At 40.6% G+C, this 19,993-nt stretch overlaps 1 protein-coding gene across 1 annotated transcript in view; it reads left to right on the forward strand.

Moving 5' to 3' along the window:
- The window catches only part of ccdc197 (coiled-coil domain containing 197), a gene marked incomplete at both ends in the record, with an annotated part of 59,159 nt that overhangs the window by 35,858 nt on the left and 3,308 nt on the right, over positions 1–19,993 (forward strand). Inside the window, 3 exons of the mRNA XM_080850415.1 lie at positions 6,214–6,371; positions 7,386–7,468; positions 7,618–7,790. Coding sequence (XP_080706541.1) covers positions 6,214–6,371; positions 7,386–7,468; positions 7,618–7,790 — 414 coding nt within the window. The remainder of the gene's footprint in view (positions 1–6,213; positions 6,372–7,385; positions 7,469–7,617; positions 7,791–19,993) is intronic.

Consider the following 19,993-nt stretch of genomic DNA (forward strand, 5'->3'; position numbering starts at 1 on the left):
TACTTCACGCAATGAACAAATTCATCCCCACTGTACCTACAGTGAACTTAAGGGGGTCAATTGTCAAATTGGATTATTAAACAAGAACAGTAATAGATTGTGAATGTAGATTTATTTTTTATTTCAAATCCATAACTGAAATCAACTCCTTAAGGCATACTAAGAGAGAGGCCAGGCCACCGGAGCCCTGCTGGTATCAGAGTACCATCCCTTAGTAGCACCCTTTCACCTCAGGATGAGCCCTGCTGGTATCAGAGTACCATCCCTTAGTAGCAGGCACGTGCAGAGGGGGGGGCTAAGGGGGCTTGAGCACCTGCCCCTTTTGCCCTTGATGCCCAAAGTGCCCTTTTGTCAGAGTGTTTTTTTATTATTATTATTATTATTATTATTATTTATTTTTAATTTGTGTGTGAAAAGTCCGTCTGTGCGGGCCAAAATAATAATACATTTAACGAAATGATAATAATTTAGATCTACCTTGGTCGGTCACATGATCCACAACTTGCCCTCTCTCTGCCCTGACGTGCCCTGCTGACCGACGCCTCGGATAAGTTTCTCTACAGCCCCCGTTTTCTAGGTAAGCCGAGTAGCCTTGTGATGCCAAATGTGCCATGATGACACGGGAATAACTCGGTGTAAAGTTTGCTATAGGGGCTTTTATGCCTCTCTCTTGTACGTCGCTTTGAACAAAAGCGTCTCCATGCAAATATGAGCCAAAAATAGTTGATTAACTCCCGTAAATAAACTTGTCAACGTATGAAGTTTGTATCGTTTAATATAGAGCGTGGTCTTTAAATCTGAGAGCATTTTCGTTCATTTCACGTCATGATTTAGTATTGGTTGGTGAATTTTGGTAACGTTATTTCATATCAATCAGAGAGAGAGGGCCAGATAGCGAGAGCGAGCAGAACGAGTGCGAGAACTTAAAATGAAACACAGGGAATTTCTGATAGCAACAGTGTATTTGAGTGCGACAACTTAAACTGAAACACGGCAATTTTGCAAGCAACAGTGTATTTGAGTGCAGACAATCCGTTTTGAGCAGGATCTCTCCCCCCCCCCTCTCTCTCTCCATCCGTCTCACTATCTCCATCTCTCACTCCCTCCCTCTCTCTCCATCCATCTCACTCATTGAAAATTGTATGTTGAAATGGACCCACATTGACTATAAACATTGCACCCTTTTGACAACTTTCATACTCACAGTGAAACACAGCTGTCTACAGTACTTGCTGCCTGTACAATTAAAGTTTAAAGGCCTTGATCCCATAAAGTTCCCCTGCTCATTTAAAACCTAATGAGTATGCACCTGTTTTTGAAATGGATGTATGTGTCTGTATGTGTGTGTGTGTGTGTGTGTGTGTGTGTGTGTGTGTGTGTGTGTGTTGGCAGCTGTGGAGACACTGTAATGTGTCTGGGGGTATAAACCAACCCCTTGTGATAACACTGTCCTTTAGTGTGAAATGAACTCGTCACACTGGCGTCACACTGGTGGAAATGACCGTCACACCAGTGGACACACATTTTTAACTTTGAGCACCTGCCCCTCCAAAGGTCTCTGCATGGCCGACCCTGCTTAGTAGCACCCTTTCACCTCAGGATGAGCCCTGCTGGTATCAGAGTACCATCCCTTAGTAGCACCCTTTCACCTCAGGATGAGCCCTGCTGGTATCAGAGTACCATCCCTTAGTAGCACCCTTTCACCTCAGGATGAGCCCTGCTGGTATCAGAGTACCATCCCTCAGGAGCACCCTTTCACTTCAAGATGAGCCCTGCTGGTATCAGAGTACCATCCCTCAGGAGCACCCTTTCACCTCAGGATGAGCCCTGCTGGTATCAGAGTACCATCCCTCAGGAGCACCCTTTCACCTCAGGATGAGCCCTGCTGGTATCAGATGAACTGAGTCTGGTCCCTGAGGAGCACCCTTTACCTCAGGATGAGCTCTGCTGGTATCAGATGAACTGAGTCCCATCCCTTAGGAGCACCCTTTCACTTGAATTAATCATGAGTGGATCCAGGCCATTCTACCATGAGCAATATCCTCTAAAAACACTATGGCTACGATTTGTTTAGACTCTGTATTTCATAGCATAGCATTCTTACCAGGGGCGGAGTGGCCATCGGGAGCACCAGGATTTTTCCCGGTCGGCCTGTCGGCCAATAATCTATCAAGAACCAGCCTGCAGACCGGCCTTCGCAGCCGTCGTGTCAAATTCATGAGCGGCCCATCGAGATTGCATGTACGTCAAATCATGGTCCCGTGAAAATCTCTAAATTCTCCGAGAGTTGTGTGATTGAGCAGTCCAACCACTATTTATAGCACTATTTGTCTCTGTATATCACACCTATGGTGTGTGTCAAACTCACTCCCATTAATCCAACCTTCTGATTTTTGTTTAGCCTCCTATATTGATGTGATTCTTTTTTATTCAGACGCTCCATTACTTTCATGACCACAAATATAAATTGGCCAGCGATTTAATTCGTTTTTTTGTTGAATGTAGAATGGTCGGAGCAAATTGCCTCATGGGAAATGCATATTGTCTGCCTTTATCAAGTGAACCTAGGGAGATAAATTAGCGGCGATCAGGGAGAGAGAGCAGGTGAAGCGGACCTGATGGAGGGACATAAGAGAAAGGAGAAAAGAGGGGGCAAAAAGGCCAGACTGAAAAAGAGGCGGATGCTGGAGGAAAGTGCATCAAAATGTACAAGAATTACGGATTTATTCAACCAGCCGTCAACTAAATGCGAGTGAGTTGACAGGACACATTGTTGCGAATTAGCATAACATTTGAGCCAATACGGGACGCGATTTGTTCCGTATTTCCATAAATGTACATATACAAATACACTGTCACTGTCACTGTCATATCTGTCACCCACACATCAACACTAAATCTAACAATAATGATAAAAAGCCGCCCGTTTGTTTGTGTAGTTGATATGGGAGGTGGAGGGGATGCGGGTTGGGCCAGTTTTGGGCACGTTGTGGGCCGGTGGTGGGCCGGTGCAGTCAGAATTGTCCCGGTGGATTTTTGTGTCCCTCTCCGCCCCTGATTCTTACTTTTCCATTTATTTAACTGCATACACCTTGATGTGTACAAATAGTTAATAGATTTCACAGTCTACAGACTAATAAACAGACCCATAATGTTAATAGTTACACTGCATAGCCTCCAACTGGAGCTTTACCTATCCACTTTTCTGTCTTATCTTTTGCTTGCATCTGTGTGTACAGTGCCGCTTGAAAGTATGTGAACCTCTTGAGCAGTTAACAGTTTTCTGTTGTTTTACCATGATTTTTCTAAATTTTCATCACCAATTTTCCACATATGAAATGTGAGGTTTATGTTTATCAATTGCATGTACTTGTTTAGAGGGAATTGTGTGAGCAGCCAAAAAACTACATGAAACATGGAATTAGTGTATGTGCAAAAGAAAGTGAACCCCCAGCGGCATTGGTGAAGTCAAGTAGGAAACAGATTTGGTGAAACATATTTGGGTGCTTAATTAGTCATTAAGCAAACCAATCAAATGAGACATCTTTTGGAAAAGGGTTGGGCAACACAGATTAAAAGAGAGAGGAAACCAACCAAACTACAGTAGTGCCAAGGTTGACCCACACAGATCAACAATGCAGAGAGGAAAGGATATATCCGAAGACATCAGGAAGAAGGTACTGACAGCCCATCAGTCTTGGGAAAGCTGACAAACCATCTCCAACAGATTCCAGCTCCATCCATCCACTGTAAGACAAATCATTTACTAAAAGAGGGCATTCAACATGACCGCTACTCTGCCTAGAAGTGGACGCCCATCAAGAGAATCACCAAGAAGCACCAGAAGAATAATAAATCAGGTAAAAGCCAACCTACACATCACCTCTAAAGAAGATCACTTACTTTTGCACATACTACACTATTTCTATGTTTCATGTAGTTTTTTGGCTACTCACACAATTCCCTCTAAGCAAGTACACAATTAATAAACACAAACCTGACATTTCATCTATGGAAAAATGGTGATGAAAAAATAAAAAAATCATGGTAAAACAACAGAAAACAACTCTTAACTGATCAAGGGGTTTACATACTTTCAAACGACACTGTATGTTGAATAAGATTGCCGTGTAAAATAAACTTCAACTAAAATAAACCGTACAAAGTTCAAAAATGCCATCTAATGAGATCATTGTTGCAATAAAACAATGATAATGATTAAAAAGGAGCTTGGTGCTTTGGCATTGTGGTCAGGATCAGTTTGAGGTTTTATGACAATGGGCCTCATTCTCGATCATTTTCTGAAATTCTTCTGAAATGTGTCTTACACGACTTCGTAAAAACAACGTAAGGGAAACACTTCCGCCGCATTCCTGCACGCTTGAAAATGCGTTCATAAGCAGCGGAAGTCTTCTCAGCTGTGTTCCCCCGGATGAGTTTCTTAAATTGATGCGCGTTCTCATGAAAGTGGATTTGCACACGCCCCGCCAGCTCCTAATTAGGGCACGCAACCGTAGAAACATGTGCTGTCGGAATCTCCCGAATCCACACGAGAGCACCTCTTAAGGCGAGTCATTTCTAAGCGGAAAGCGAGCAAAAAACACAGATTTAACTTAACCGGTGCAGACATGGAGGTACTGCAGGACATTATGTGTCCATTCTATTCCACTATGGCTATTTTAACGCGATTGGGGTTAGTGTTTATTTATTTATTCACTTACATTTGCAGTGTTTGTGTACATTTACAGTCACATTCAGTCATTTAGCAGACGACTTTGTCCAAAGCGACGTACAAGGGAGAGAACATTCAAGCTACGAGCAATAGAGACCTAGTGTACCAATACATACTACTTTACATAAGAAATAGAAAAACGAGGTAGAAAAGAAAAAAGAGGTGCAGGTATGCAACTGCTGTAAGTGCACTAATCGAAGTGTCAGTTAGGAAGGGAGTGCTCTCTGAAGAGTTGTAATAGAATATTAAAAGCACGCTAAAGTTGAAAAATGGACCGGAGGCAGAGTCAGTTTCAGTTGGTTTGTATTTCAGCATGGAGACCCCTCTCGCTGTTGGTTCAAGAACGGTCTAACCTGATAGCAGAATGCAATGCATTTTATACAGTTCAGGAGGGGGGGAGGGGGAATACAGTGAGGGGGATAGTTCACCTATGGGGGGATGGGGATGCCAGGACACAAGGCCTCTAGCAGGAAGAGGGAGTCACATGTCATTTGCATCTCAGTGAGAGACAGACCTAGTACACATTTAGAGTGAGTTGTAGATACAGAGCAGTACATGTTTACCTATAATAATAACCATAATTCCAGTTCCATCAGTTGGGTCTTCAAAAGCTTCTTAAAGGTAGAGAGGGACACGCCTGTTCTGGTAGTGCTAGCTAGGCAGTTCATTCCGCCAACGTGGATCTACAAATGAGAATAGTCTGGATTAGCATCCTGGTGTATTCCTTTTATTTATTTAATGACATCACGAAGCCTCGTAGAATCATGACTATAAATGTGAAACGTTATTGTTAATGATACAAATATTCTCGTATTTATTATTATTATAATTATTTTAATCCAAGGATGCCTGTAGAGTTAATGTGAACGCAATCACCAACGGTTTCTCCCAAATTCAACCGTTAACCTTTAGAAATGTGAAATAGTGTTAAACCTATCAAAACCATTTTATCTGTTTTAAGTTATCCTGATGTTAACAGCAGATGCAAAAAAAGTTGTGTCCATCACTGAAAATCCACAGACTATTTTTTCAAATGGGCCCGTGGTCCTGGCAGAGGAGCTGGACTTGGGCCAGAGGAACCTGGAAGTTCTGAAGCAGAAGCACAACACAAATAAACTGGTGGAGACATTCTCAGTCTAAATAATAAATGTATTTAAAGTTGTAATTTAAAAAATATATATTTATACTCGTATTCATAAATATGGAATGAGCTAGAAACGGGCTCGTGGGCCATGTTGTGGTTATTTGAGGACTGAGACTCCGGCAAACTTACAACTGATATTTCGCGTTCTGAAAGTCTTCTGAAGTTCCGAAGAAATCCAAGATGAGAAAACTATTGAGAATGGCAAATGTTTTCCTAAATCCACCGAAGTGGAAATTCCTCCTTAAATTCTTCTCAACTGCGTTCGAGAATGAGGCTAAATGTTTTTATTTCAGATCCAAGACATAAGAGGGTTCATAATTTGTAATTGATTTCACAGACCAAAGATAAGGCATCAAAGTTTGAGAAGTTTGTGGAGGAGAACGAGCTTAAACACAGACGAGCTCTGAAGAAGTTCCAGGTGGAGAAGAAGCTTAATGATCTAAAGCACAAAGAACTCACAGGGCTCATGGAAGAGTTAGAAATACTTCAAACCAGGTAAGTGAAACACTGGAGGCTCCTACCTGTGACAGTATTCCACTTTAACCCTTACAATCCTACAGTAGGAAAACGTATTAACCTCTCCTACCAGTCTGTGAGGTACAGTTAAGTTAAACTGTATCCACTAAGGCCTTAACTGTATCCATTATGGCCCACTAAAGTTGAGTTGAGCTAGTTAATAATAGGCTCTCGATTCGTGCACCCAGGTGGCAAGTCTATTGGGACGGGGCCCGCTTGCTGTACTGCCACATAAACCGCCTACCTAGCCTGAAAATGACCCATCAAATTCACCCAACAGCTTCAACACAGCATTGTTTAAAATGTTTAGAGTGTACAGGAGGTAGAAAAGGTAGAGGTAGGAGGAAGAGTCATTTAGAAATCTAAAGGTTGCTAGTTTGATTCCCTGCCGAAGCGTCCTTGATCAAGACACTGAACCCCTAATTGCTCCTGATGTGCAGTGTGCCATCAGTGTAAAATGTCAAAAATGTGTATACGACCTTGAAATGTTAATGTAAAATACCCTCAGTAGCTTCAGACTATAGAACCACCAACAGCTCACAGCATGACAAAGACGCACACAAATGTTCCCCTCTTTTGCCCTTACCTTAACAGAGATTTTACTAACCTTGATAAAGAAGATGGATGCAAACATGACGTTCAACAAAGATCATGTATCCGTGCACGTGAAATATGTGGAGTGTTGATGACTAGTATTTACGGACCTTGATTGCCTTATCGACTGGAAATGTTTTACACCAAAGTTATGACCACACATAACATTTCTATGACTACTAAGAATTACAAAAAGTTCATAAAATTGCAACCGATTGCAAGCATGCTGACTTTGTTAATTTGTGTAATTGCAAAATCATTCATTCCTGGAGAGACTAATCAATACATGTTTATTTACTCGTGATTCAAGGAAAAAAACATGTCATTATATCTATATATATTCTATATATAATGACATGTATTAAATAATGCATTATAATGCATTATACATCTGAACAGACAGGAGGACCTCAGGGGGCTGGTGTCAAAACACAAGATGTTTGAAGATTACCTAATGAAGATTTTGGATGTACTCCCAGAAAGTAAGTTGAAAACAGTATTAGTGTGAAAAAATAATGAAGGATTGGAGTGTAGGCAAACAAGATTCAATATGTTTAATGTAATGAAATGAAATTACTTCTCAAGCAGTGGTCCATAATAATATATTAAGGCAAACCAAATCTCATTCTAGGTTACTATGGGAACGGAGCAGACTCCCTGGTCATGTCCATCCTCAGGAGACATGAGACACTGTCCATCACACATCAAGATCTGGTTTGGCAACTGGGTTCCCTGGCAGAGGAGCTGGACTTGGGCCAGAGGAACCTGGAAGTTCTGAAGCAGGAGCACAACACAAATAAACTGGTGGAGACATTCTCAGTCTATCTAAAACATGTATTTAAAGTTGTAATTTAAAAAATAAATATTCAGACTCGTATTCATAAATATGGAATGAGCCAGAAATACACCATGGTAGCTTTCTTAATATCAGAAATCATAGTCAATATATTGACAATGCTGTAAGATTGATCAATCAAATGCTCATCAAAGAATCTCCCATTGACCCTATTTTACAAGTTTGAGTATGCCAGCAGAGAGGTGTGTTTGGCAAGGTCCCTGACCACTGTCCACCATGCAAGGATTGTGTAGGAGTGACTGAGCAGGCAGGAGTCAAACAGGATCCTTGCGTGCATCACAAAGGATCACCTGGCGAGGAGCAGCAAACATAGATCAGAAAGAGGATCACCTGAGGAGCAGCAAACATAGATCAGAAAGAGGATCACCTGAGGAGCAGCAAACATAGATCAGAAAGAGGTGTGCAGCTGGTCTAAGTTCTGATCTAAGAGTTGAGGGAGTTCTCCAACAGGTCACTTTTTGCAGCAGAGGTGGCGGCACTAAGACAATGACTTGAGTAGTGGTTTGTGGGTGTCCCAAAAAGGTAACATTTCAATTTAAGTTGGAGAGTTGGTGCCTGGAAAGACTCTGGGCCTGATTTACTAACATTGCGACCGCAGCTTAATCTGCACATTAACGCACAGTGTTGTTGCGCATTTTCCGTGGTATTTATCAAACCAGATCCGCGCTGGGCACTCTGTGCTTACTCCGCCCTTTAGGGCCTGATTTACTAACATTGCAACCGCAGCTTAATCTGCGCCTTTGCCAGTCGCACATTAACGCACAGTGTTTCCCCGCATTTTCCGTGGTATTTATCAAACCAGATCCGCGCTGGGCAATCATTATTTAGCGCACCGTTAAAAGACGGGAGAGATCGCCTGCAAGTTACTGCCACCATGGAGATTCGAGGAAGAAAAAACTAAGGTTCAGCGAAGAGGAGATAAATATATTGGTTCACGTTCACTCAATCACTGAACCTGATTCAATGTGCACACGTTATATTGTTGTTCTGCCCGCCATCACCTACAGCGAGATGTTTAAAAGAACACGATTATAAAGAATATGATATTGGTGGCATTAATGCATAAACTGTCTATTATAACAATATAGATGTGTCCATGGCGAGATTAATAAGTTCTACAAGGGAAATGGGTTCACTACAATATATCCGGAAGATAAAACTGTCATGGACAGATCCAGGGTTTTTTGGCTTCCACGTTAGTAATGGTCATGTTAGCATCACATATGACCTGGACATTCATTGAATATGTGTGCTTTCTGTTTCGGTAAATGTGTTCGTGGATTGAAGTGGGACTGTTGCATTTGGGTGCACTCAATGGCTCCAATTACGTTCGGAAAGTTTAATTTCAGCTATCATAGTGGGGAAATGTATAATGACCAGTGCGCCGTAGCAATGCGTCGAGTACCTGGGTGAATATTTGGCTGAGTGAAGGCTGAGCTATACCAACTGCAGATGCTATAACTGTTTGAGTATAACATTCAATTTATAGTCTTTTTTACACGTAGTTAGTTTCAATAACTCCATACCATTACATATCGACATTCAAGGAGCAAAGATGAGACGTCGTTGTGTGGTGAGAACTGATAGAAAATCGTCAGAAACAATCGTCGGTGGGGAGAGGCCATTTTTCCATTGACTGGAATCCTGCTTTATTTATTGGTGGCACCAATAAATAAAGATTTGGGGGGAAAATGGCGGCGATTGTTGTTGTTTACTATCAGTTCTCACCACACAACGACACCTCATCTTTGCTCCTTGAATGTCGATATGTAATGGTATGGAGTTATTGAAACTTACTACGTGTAAAAAAAGACTGGAAATTGAATGTTTATTTTTAAGCCTCGAAAGTTGCACTGGGTGCCTTTAACTTCTCTCCTAAAAAAAAACTAAGGTTCAGCGAAGAGAAGATAGATATATTGGTTCACGTTCGCTCAATCACTGAACCTGATTCAATGTGCACGCGTTATATTGTTGTTCTGCCCGCCATCACCTACAGCGAGATGTTTAAAAGAACACGATTATAAAGAATATGATATTGGTGGCATTAATGCATAAACTGTCTATTATAACAATATAGATGTGTACATGGCGAGATTAATAAGTTCTACAAGGGAAATGGGTTCACTACAATATATCCGGAAGATAAAACTGTCATGGACAGATCCAGGGTTTTTTGGCTTCCACGTTAGTAATGGTCATGTTGGCATCAGTTCTCACCACACAACGACATCTCATCTTTGCTCCTTGAATGTCGATATGTAATGGTATGGAGTTATTGAAACTTACTACGTGTAAAAAAAGACTAGAAATTGAATGTTTATTTTTAAGCCTCGAAAGTTGCACTGGGTGCCTTTAACTTCTCTCCTCCCATATATTTGCGCTTCACGCCTAGGTTTCTTATAACCTCCCATCTCGTTTCGGCACACACCCACAAAGCGTAAAAATGCGCTTCTACTCAAATGCGCCTCCTTTGTAAATGCCATTTTATGTTTACGGTCGCTATTTATCACCTGAAATGGGCGCAATCCTGTTAGTAAATCAGGCCCTCTGTATTGAAAAAAACACTTAAAGCCTTTCTGTAGCTATACTGTTTGCTGTTTAATAATGAAATACATGAAGACAGGCACTGAGGATAGGTATCTTAGAAGGAGATTGCTCGTGTGTGGCTGGTTTCTGCTTCCGTAAACCTTTGATTGGAAGCATTAAGGACTAGATACACTGCAAAAAATCAGCTTTTAAAAACAAGAAAAAAAAGTAAAAAAATTGGAGGATATATTTCTTAAAATAAGCAAAATGATCTGCCTACAGAACAGAAAAATCTGACTTACCAAGACATTTTATTAAATAACACATATATATCTTAAAACTAGAGTGGCCGGACTAAAAACAAGTACATTTGTCTTGATTCTGACTTTAACAAAGCAGTTTTGTACTTAGATCATATTAATTTCAAGCATTAAGCTCAGAACCAGTAATAAAATCTCAGCAACAAGTTATAATAACTAGATAATGAAGGACTGAAACGCTTAAGCAAGTGATATGCTCTACAATAAACAAATGCCTGGTAAGAAGAAATATTTGACAAGCATATATTACCTTGATTTAAGATATTTCATCTTACCAAGATTTCAATTTTTGCAGTGAAGGACCGTAAAGGTTTTGAACGATAGAAGAAGCACACAGTTTATTCCTCAGAAAAGAATCTGCAGCAATATTGCCATGTTCTTACATTGTAATAGAGTCTGACTCTACATTTCACTCTCAAATCTCTAAGTAGGGGCCATTATGGCAGTGCAGGGCCCTTGGGAATGCTGGTTCAGTGGTTATGTAGTTCAATATTATCACTCAAATGAAAGGTTTTCTCTAGCCTGCACTCCTGAGTATCACAGCATGTGATATGATGATAACAATCATTGAAACTATGTCAGGTCAACATTCCGATTACATTAATTTCAATGAATTAACATCGAATTCTGATATTGATTCATCATGGGTTTTGCACCCTCAGTTGAAACAATGCTGAAAAACATAACTTAGGTTTTTCAATTGTATTTCAACCAATGTTAAACCAGAGCAAATTACTTTTAATACTGTAAAATATTGTTTCATATTATTTCATTTCATTACAAAAAGTGGAATTGTGAAGGGGTGGAAATATGGCACTGTTCGATAATTACCAAAATAATACCATGGTGGCGCTGATATAGATCAAATCATGACAACGTCACACCTACTTCTAGGTGGATAACTACGACTAAGCCCCATTGCAAATATAGCATTTTTACCTGCTTTTTTACCAACAACCTTTTTTACCATTCTAACAAACACCTTGATGTAACCTTGTGACTTCCCTTGTAGGTGTACTTTATGCTTATGTTGTGGAGGTCCAAGACCATATAATAACATATAACTGACCCCTCCATTCATGTTCAATCGGGAAAAGAAATGATTAAAAATGGCAATAGAAAAATGAGTGGACCTATGAGCTGTTCAGAAGCACCAGGACAGACCTGTTAGCACTGCAATGGAATGAATATCATGAACACCATGGGAGGAGAAATGGCACCAAAAAGCATTTGGTTGTGTTGGATTGCCTCTATCATTTGCTTTTGTACCCCCCTGTGATCTCTGTTAGATACTGCCGTTGCCCTATCCAGCACAGGCAACCATTAAATTAAAGTCATTGACGTTTTGTCAGGATGCCATCTGTGGATGAAAAGATGTTATGAACTTACTATTTATTGATATGTGTTAAAGTGAAACGTACATTTTTGTTTTATTCTATAACCTACTGGCAACATTCCTACCAAATTTCAAATAAAAATATTGTCATTTAGAGCATTTATTTGCAGAAAAATGACAATTGGTCAAAATTAGTGATGTCAAACGATTAAAATATTTAATCGCATTTTTGTCATAGTTAACTCAAAATGAATCGCGATTAATCGCAAATTAATTAATCGCACATTCGAAATGTCTCTTCAATAATTTTTTTCCATCATTTTTATTTTATTTTAATGCTCTTATCAACATGGAAGGTGGATTGGCTTGCTTTATGCAATGTTTTATTTGATTGAAAAACAACATTGCCAAACAGGGCTGTACAAAATAAAATTATAAAGTGCGCATTTCAGATAAACAAGGACTCAGCCTATAGTGCAGTTAAACCATGGCTTAATATTTTCTTTTTTTCAAGTTTGCTGTGAACATAGAAGTCAGGCCTCTTATTTAAAAAACAATGAACCGTAACAGTGAGGTTACCAATAAAAGGTAAGCCTACTACTTCTGTGCTTTCAGCCAGCTGCCTGTTGACATTTTCAGACAACAGTGATGCTCGCTTATTTTGCACAACACAACTTTTGAAGGTAAACTCTCTATTCAGAAGCTTTTTATCATCCATTTCGCCATATCGCGCTCACCATTCACGCAAACGTAACGTTAACCTACTACACAGTTTGGGAGGGCAAAAAGAATGTGAATCTAAAATGTATTTATTTTTTTACCAGGTGTTAATCGTGCGATAAAATGGGTTTGCGTTAATAATGCGTTAAACTGACAGCACTAGTCAAAATACCCCAAAAAATGCAGTGTCTTCAGATCTCGAATAATGCAAAGAAAACAAGCTCATATTCATTTTTAAACTACACAATACTAATGCTTTAACTTAGGAAGAGTTCAGAAATCAATTTTTGGTGGAAAAACCTTGATTTAAAATCACAACTTTCATGTGTTTTGGCATGCTCTCCACCAGTCTTTCACATTGCCGTTGAGTGACTTTATGCTACTCCTGGCGCAAAAATTCAAGCAGCTCAGCTTCTTTTCATGGCTTGTGACCATCCATCTTCCTCTTGATCACATTTCAGAGGTTTTTTATGGGATTCAGGTCTCGGAATTGGGCTGGCCATGACAGGGTCCTGATCTGGTGGTCCTTCATTCACACCTTTACTGGCCTGGCTGTGTGGCATGGAGCATTGCCCTGCTGGAAAAAGCACTCCTCAGAGTTGGAGAACATTGTCAGAGCAAAAGGAAGCAAGTTTTTCTTCCGGGACAACGTTGTACTTTGCCTGGCTGAGGTTTGTAAAAGACCATAAGGATTGAACCAAAGCGGACTGGAGGTTCTTCTAAGTTCGTTTTCTCTGATGAGCAGTGGCGGCTGGTGATTTTTTTTTTTGGTGGGGCTATTCAAATTTTTGAATTTCGTAGATGTGATTTCCTGCATTCTGGTGCATTTTCGGGTGGCCAGCCGGAGATCCCAAATCATTCACAATGATACATTTGTTGTTCGCTATTTCATGTAGGCCAATAAATTAAAAACGAGACGTGAGCTGTTGATGCAGAGAAGTGCTGCTCAGTTTTAAAACAGCCCCTTGCCTATACCAATAAAATAACTCCAACCAGTCAATACCAATGGTCTAAAGACAATATTAATATATCTGCCATGTAGAAATCAATTGTTTCACAGGTAATGATAATGAACAAGTTACATGTTTATTATGGTCCATGTCCAGATAGAAAGTGCCAACACATAACAATAAATTATACTAGGGAACAACAGTTTTTTGTTACTTCAACTACTACAACAATTTAGTTTTTTTAAAGACATGTATACTGCAGCTGTATGAGTATGAGAAGAAAGATTATTTTAACTGGTATGAAACAGTAACAGCTCACAACTTAGAAACAACAAATTGCACTCTTGACCGCACATGTTTTTAAACGCGTTCTGACCAATGCTTCAGTTCTGTCCTTCCTGTCTGTGTCCACGAACTGTCTATCACACGCACTTGTTTTAAACAGCAGGCAAAGAAAACAAAAGATGGCATTGACATACCCACAGCTAGCCATGCCTTTAGATCGAACCAATCTCGGGAAAAGCTTCTGGTGTATGTTTTCCCCTTTTCTCGCGTCTGTTGGGTTATTTTCACTTCTGGCTTGTCTGGTCCGAGTTGTTTAACAATTAGCTTTTCCGCAAAAGTTCTTCTTCCAAAGGGATGCAGATGTAAGGATTTGACTGAATTTGGGGCTAGCTGAGCTCCCACAACTCCATCCGACGTCGCCATGCTTAAAACTTCTCTGCTAGAATGGAAAATACCTGTTACAAGCAGTGGTGCATCTTGGTAGGGGCTCTAGCCTTCAGCGCCCGTAACCCATAAAATTCCTCGACAATGATTGGCGGATGTGTATTCTTTTTTGCCTAGCAACAGGGGAGCCATTGGCTTAAATACAGCACACACGGGCTGATCGACCAGGAGCCCCGGCAAGACATCCTATTGGCTACTACACCAACAATGATAAACGTTCACGTTTTAAACGTGGAACTTGAAAGTGAATGTAATGTAAATATAATTTTGGAGAGTTCTAAACCCATTCTAAAGCAAAATCATCAGTATCATTGTATTAACACAGGTTATTTTTTCAAAATGAGAGATTATTTAAAAAAGAAAAGAAAAGAAAAACAGGCAGTCAGGTCAGCGGGGGGGCGGAGCCCCAGCGCACCCTATGGGCGAGCCGCCACTGCTGATGAGTCCAATTTTCAGCTTTGCCCAACACATCTGATGGTTAGAAGGAGACCTGGAGAGGCCTACAAGCTAGAGTCTTGCACCTACTGTGAAATTTGGTGGAGTATCGGTGATGATCTGGGGGTGCCTCAGCAAGGGTGGAATGGGGCAGATTTGTCTTTGTGAAGGACGCATGAATCAAGCAAGGTACAAAGTTTTCCTGGAAGAAACCTTGCTTCCTTTTGCTTTGACAATGTCCCCCAACTCTAAGGAGTCTTTTTTCCAGCAGACAATGCTCCATGCCACACAGCCAGGTCAGTGAAGGTGTGGATGAAGGACCACCAGATCAGGACCCTGTCATGGCTAGCCCAATGTCCAGACCTGAATCCCATTTAAAAGCAGTGGAATGTGATCGAGAGGAGGATGGAAGGTCATAAGCCATCAAACAAAGCCGAGCTGCTTACATTTTTGCGCCAGGAGTAGTAAAAAGTCACCCAACGGCAATGTAAAAGACTTGTGGAGAGCATGCCAAGACACATGAAAGCTGTGATTGTGAATCAAGGTTATTCCACCAAATATTGATTTCTGAACTCTTCCTCAGTTAAAACATTAGTATTGGGTTGTTTAAAAAAAGAATATGAGCGTGTTTTCTTTGCATTATTCAAGATCTGGAAACACTGTATCTTTTTTGATATTTTGACCAATTGTAATTTTTCTGCAAATAAATGCTCTAAATTACAATATTTTTATTTGAAATTTGGTAGAAATGTTGTCAGTAGTTTATAGAATGAAACAAAAATGTTAATTTTACTCAAACACATACCAATAAATAGTAAAACCAGAAAAACACAATAATGATAATTTTGAAGTGGTCTCTTAATTTTTTCCGCGGCTGTATATAAGAGAGAAAGAGAGAGGGAGGGATTGGTAATTTAATTATGACAGACATAATGTAAAAAAGACATTTGCATTTATTTTGTGGAACTGTAGCCTATAACCAACATAACAATTGTACCAACATACCAAAAACAAGTAGCCTACAAACGCTATGAAGTCCTCACAAATTGTATTAGAGAGATAGTAGGTTGTCCCCTTCCCCTTGTTACTTCTTAATGTGTTCTGCTAAGAAAGGGTCAAACTTGCTAAGAAGCTCTAGTATCCCGAGGTAATTGCCATTACGTGGTGATCCAAAAGTCTCTTTACTTCCCCGGAATGAAATACCGTGCTCCGACAGAAACCTATCCCTTCAACCACTCGCTAAAGAACCTGTCGCCAATAGCGCTCCTCATCTTTGCGCTGCTGGATTAATTCACAGTTAATTCCCCGGGCCTGTGTTCGTGCCAGACAGACCAGGACAGCGTTTCTATGCGACTGGCTTTTGTCATGCTCCTCCACACAGACGGAGCTATGCTTCCAGTGGGGGAAACCCGGAGCAAGAAAAAGAGGTAGCTAGTAGTCTCACTAAACAGCTGATACATTTTTCAGCCCCACTTTCGTATTTTCTTATCGTCTCATGCGAAGCCATTTTTGTCTTACATGCTTTGAAACCGGCAACGACACGTGGCGCTAAGAGAACGTGGACTTCACGACGGCTGGGGAAATGCATTAAAAATATCAAAATATGATCATTAATTTTCTTTTTTAAATCTTCCGCGCCGGGGGCCCCCTAGTGGCCAGGGCCCGGGGCAGCTGCCCCTTTTGCCCATTGCACAAACGCGGCCCTGGTTGTACGTACATGTTACATTTTGTACGTTATGTATCTATCAGTAGAGGATTAACGCAAATTAGCTTGACTTGTGTGTGTTAAAAGAAATAAATAGGCTTGGTGACATGTCTGTGTAACCTCCGTAAGAAACTGTTTGCCGCAAATATTTCGAATCTGCACTCTAGAAGGGGCTGGGTATAAGAAAAATAAAGCCCACGAGGAAATCTCGTCTGTTTAGACGTCTTAAAAAAGGTCAGGGAGTGACATTTTCTCACGACAGAGCTTTGGAAGTTACCTGCTGGCTTCCATTACATTGGACAGAGATACATCCCACTTGTGTTGATTAACATTTTAGATTAAGAGTCATGGTAAAGATATTGGGAAGAAACTGAAAGATTTTCGGGGAGGGTGACGTTACAAAGGTGTGTACCACATCTTTCACAGAACAGTGCCCACCATTGCTAACCAGCATGCAAAAGGAAAGGGAAGCCCCAGGACACAACTGTGTAGGTGGATAAGAACCTTATAAACTTTAGTTTGAGAAACAGATGTCTCACATGTCCTCAGCTGGCAGTGTTATTAAATAGTACCCACAACAGCGGAGGGTGTCCATCCCAAAGTGGAGAGGGTAGACTTTGGCTGCGTAATACTCGTATGTGTACTTAATGGATATGGTGATGAGGATCAATGTTTCCACATCCATCAGCATTTGCATAAGATAGAACATTACATTTGTAAACATCAATTTGATAAACAGATACATTTAGGTAAATAATTACTAGTAGGTTATATGGTATTGGCCACACATGGCCAACTTACATGCTAGTGTCAGTAGCCTGTGTTAGCAACAAAACCTATTTAATGAACAGTGGAAATTAAATTGGCTCCATATTTTACAGAATTATCTCATTGTAGACAGACAAATGGACTCCTTCTCACATTAGGCCCATCTTCTTTGCTAAGTTACTATATATTGCTATATCTTAGAGCTCTAAATAGGAGAATGACGCGTTGACCAGTTTTCTAAACTGAGAGTAAAATACAAAAATACTTTTTTGTATCACTTTTAGTTGTGCATTAAGGCCCAGATGATGAGATTAGATTAGATGTGCCTGCCAAAACCATTTCTATGAATTGCCTGCCTTTTTGATCCGACACACCCAAATGAGGCGTCAGTCCACCCTCGAAGGTGCTTAGGTCTATGCACATTTACAGACCCTCCAGGATTTCGCGATGTTTTGATCCCACCAATTCACGCGAATTCAACGATTACCCACGAATTCAGCGCGACGGTGCAATTTAAACACATCACTGCAACTTTCCAGCAAATTTGACAAATCACTGTCATCTCCCACAACTTTCTCCTGCCCTGCGGACATGGTGCAGACAGTAGCAGAGTTCTAATCCGTTTTAAACAATGAGAATGGCTACACCAGTCATGGAAATTAAACGCAGCCCATGTCCACTGAAGATTCAGAAATAGATCTGGCTTCAATTTTTTATAGTTTTCTGCAAGGTGTGCGTGGCCCTTTTTTCAAGTTAGCAGCTAGTGTACAGAATAGATTACTTGAAATGGGAAGACTTTAAATAAATATATGAAATTGAACAGGTTATTGAAGGTTATTTAAAGGGCCATTTCTCAAAGGTTTTGTTCTTTAAATAATGTTTGTTTATTATTTATTTATTTTTCAACAAATAACCCAATTATAATTACAAAGAGAGAAATTAGCAACTTTTTATTGCAACTTTCACCTGCTCCCACAATTTCACCGCAACAAACACCTAAAAAACACAGCAATTTTCACCGCAACTTTTTGGGAAAGCCCCCGCAAAATCAGTAATTTTAGGCCGCAACTATCACAAAAAATAAATCCTGGGGGGACTGTATGAAATGACCAAATTAATTTGTGTTAGAAATCATAATTACCCTTCTTTGTTGTGCTAAAGAGCCATCTGTCGTGCATGTACATGGATATTTGTGATCTGTGGGTACTTTTGGTGCTGGTAAAGAATGTAATTTAAAATGTTAAAGGAATCTTTAATTAGGAAGGCCATACCATAACTCTATCGCCATGGCACTTGACTAGAGCCAATTTGATCCTAAAACAAGACCTTGACCCAAAGCAAGACCTCTTTATAGAAGAAGTGGTCAGAGGTGTCAAGTAACGAAGTACAAATACTTCGTTACTTTACTTAAGTAGAAATTTTGGGTATCTATACTTTACTTAGCTGAACACACTGAACACCCACCACTGACCATCGATGGTGCTGCTGTGGAGCGAGTGAGCAGCACCAAATTCCTGGGGGTGCACATCAGTGAGGACCTCTCCTGGGCCAACAATTCTGCATCACTGGCGAAGAAAGCCCAGCGGCGCCTCTACTTCCTCCGCAAGCTCAAGAGAGCGAAAGCACCAACACCAATCCTGAGAACTTTCTACCAGGGCACCATTGAGAGCATCCTGTCCAGCTGCATCACTGTGTGGGGCAGCAGCTGCACTGTACACAGCAGAAAAGCACTGCAACGCATAATGAACACAGCTGCTAAGATCATTGGTGCCTCACTCCCTACCCTGCAGGACACATACACCACCCGGCTCACACGAAAAGCCACCTCATTTGCGAGTGACACCAGCCACCCCGCACACAGCCTGTTTAGCCTACTACCCTCTGGAAGAAGAAAAAGGACCCTCCGTTGCCGCACCACCAGACTCAGCAACAGCTTCATTCACCAAGCTGTCAGGACACTAAACTCTCTCCCCTCACTCCTCCCAGCCATATCCAAATTCCCCCACCCCCCCTTAAATCACTCAGGACTCTGTAACAATCTGCTTCTGCACTTTTATCACTTATGGTAACACCACTCACTGTACCAAATTGCCCTTTTTTTGCACTACATAACCTCACTTTATGTAACTTATGCTGCTATATGTTTATCTGTATGTTCTACTTGTATTATGTAATGTCTTGTCTGTATGTTTGTATGTCCTCTCTGTTGTGCCTGTGCACTTATATGTTTCACCGTAGGAGAGTGGGAAACGTTTTTTCGAATACTTTGTATGTCTTGACATTTGAAGTAATTGACAAATAAAGCTACTTTGACTTTGACTTTTTGACTTTACTGGAGTATTATTTTTTCAGACGACTTTCTACTTTTACTCGTTACGCAAATATCTGTACTTTCTACTCCCTTCATTTTAAAAATAGCCTCGTTACTCCTTATCATTTTGGTTTGTTTTCATTCCGGCTTGTCATCGTTCGAAAACACACGTCACACACAAAAAACCTAGCCGGATAAATCGTGCCATCCGGATAGAGTGAATTTGATTGTGGTTGGATGAGAAGTATGAACATATACCATTCCGACACCCTATTGGTTTTCTACGCAATGCACATGCGGATGACACAAATCAACCGTTACAAATCATGTCACTCTCCAGCAAGGACAGCA

Source organism: Sprattus sprattus (genome assembly GCF_963457725.1).
Source record: "Sprattus sprattus genome assembly, chromosome: 1".
NCBI classification, from domain to species: domain Eukaryota; kingdom Metazoa; phylum Chordata; class Actinopteri; order Clupeiformes; family Clupeidae; genus Sprattus; species Sprattus sprattus.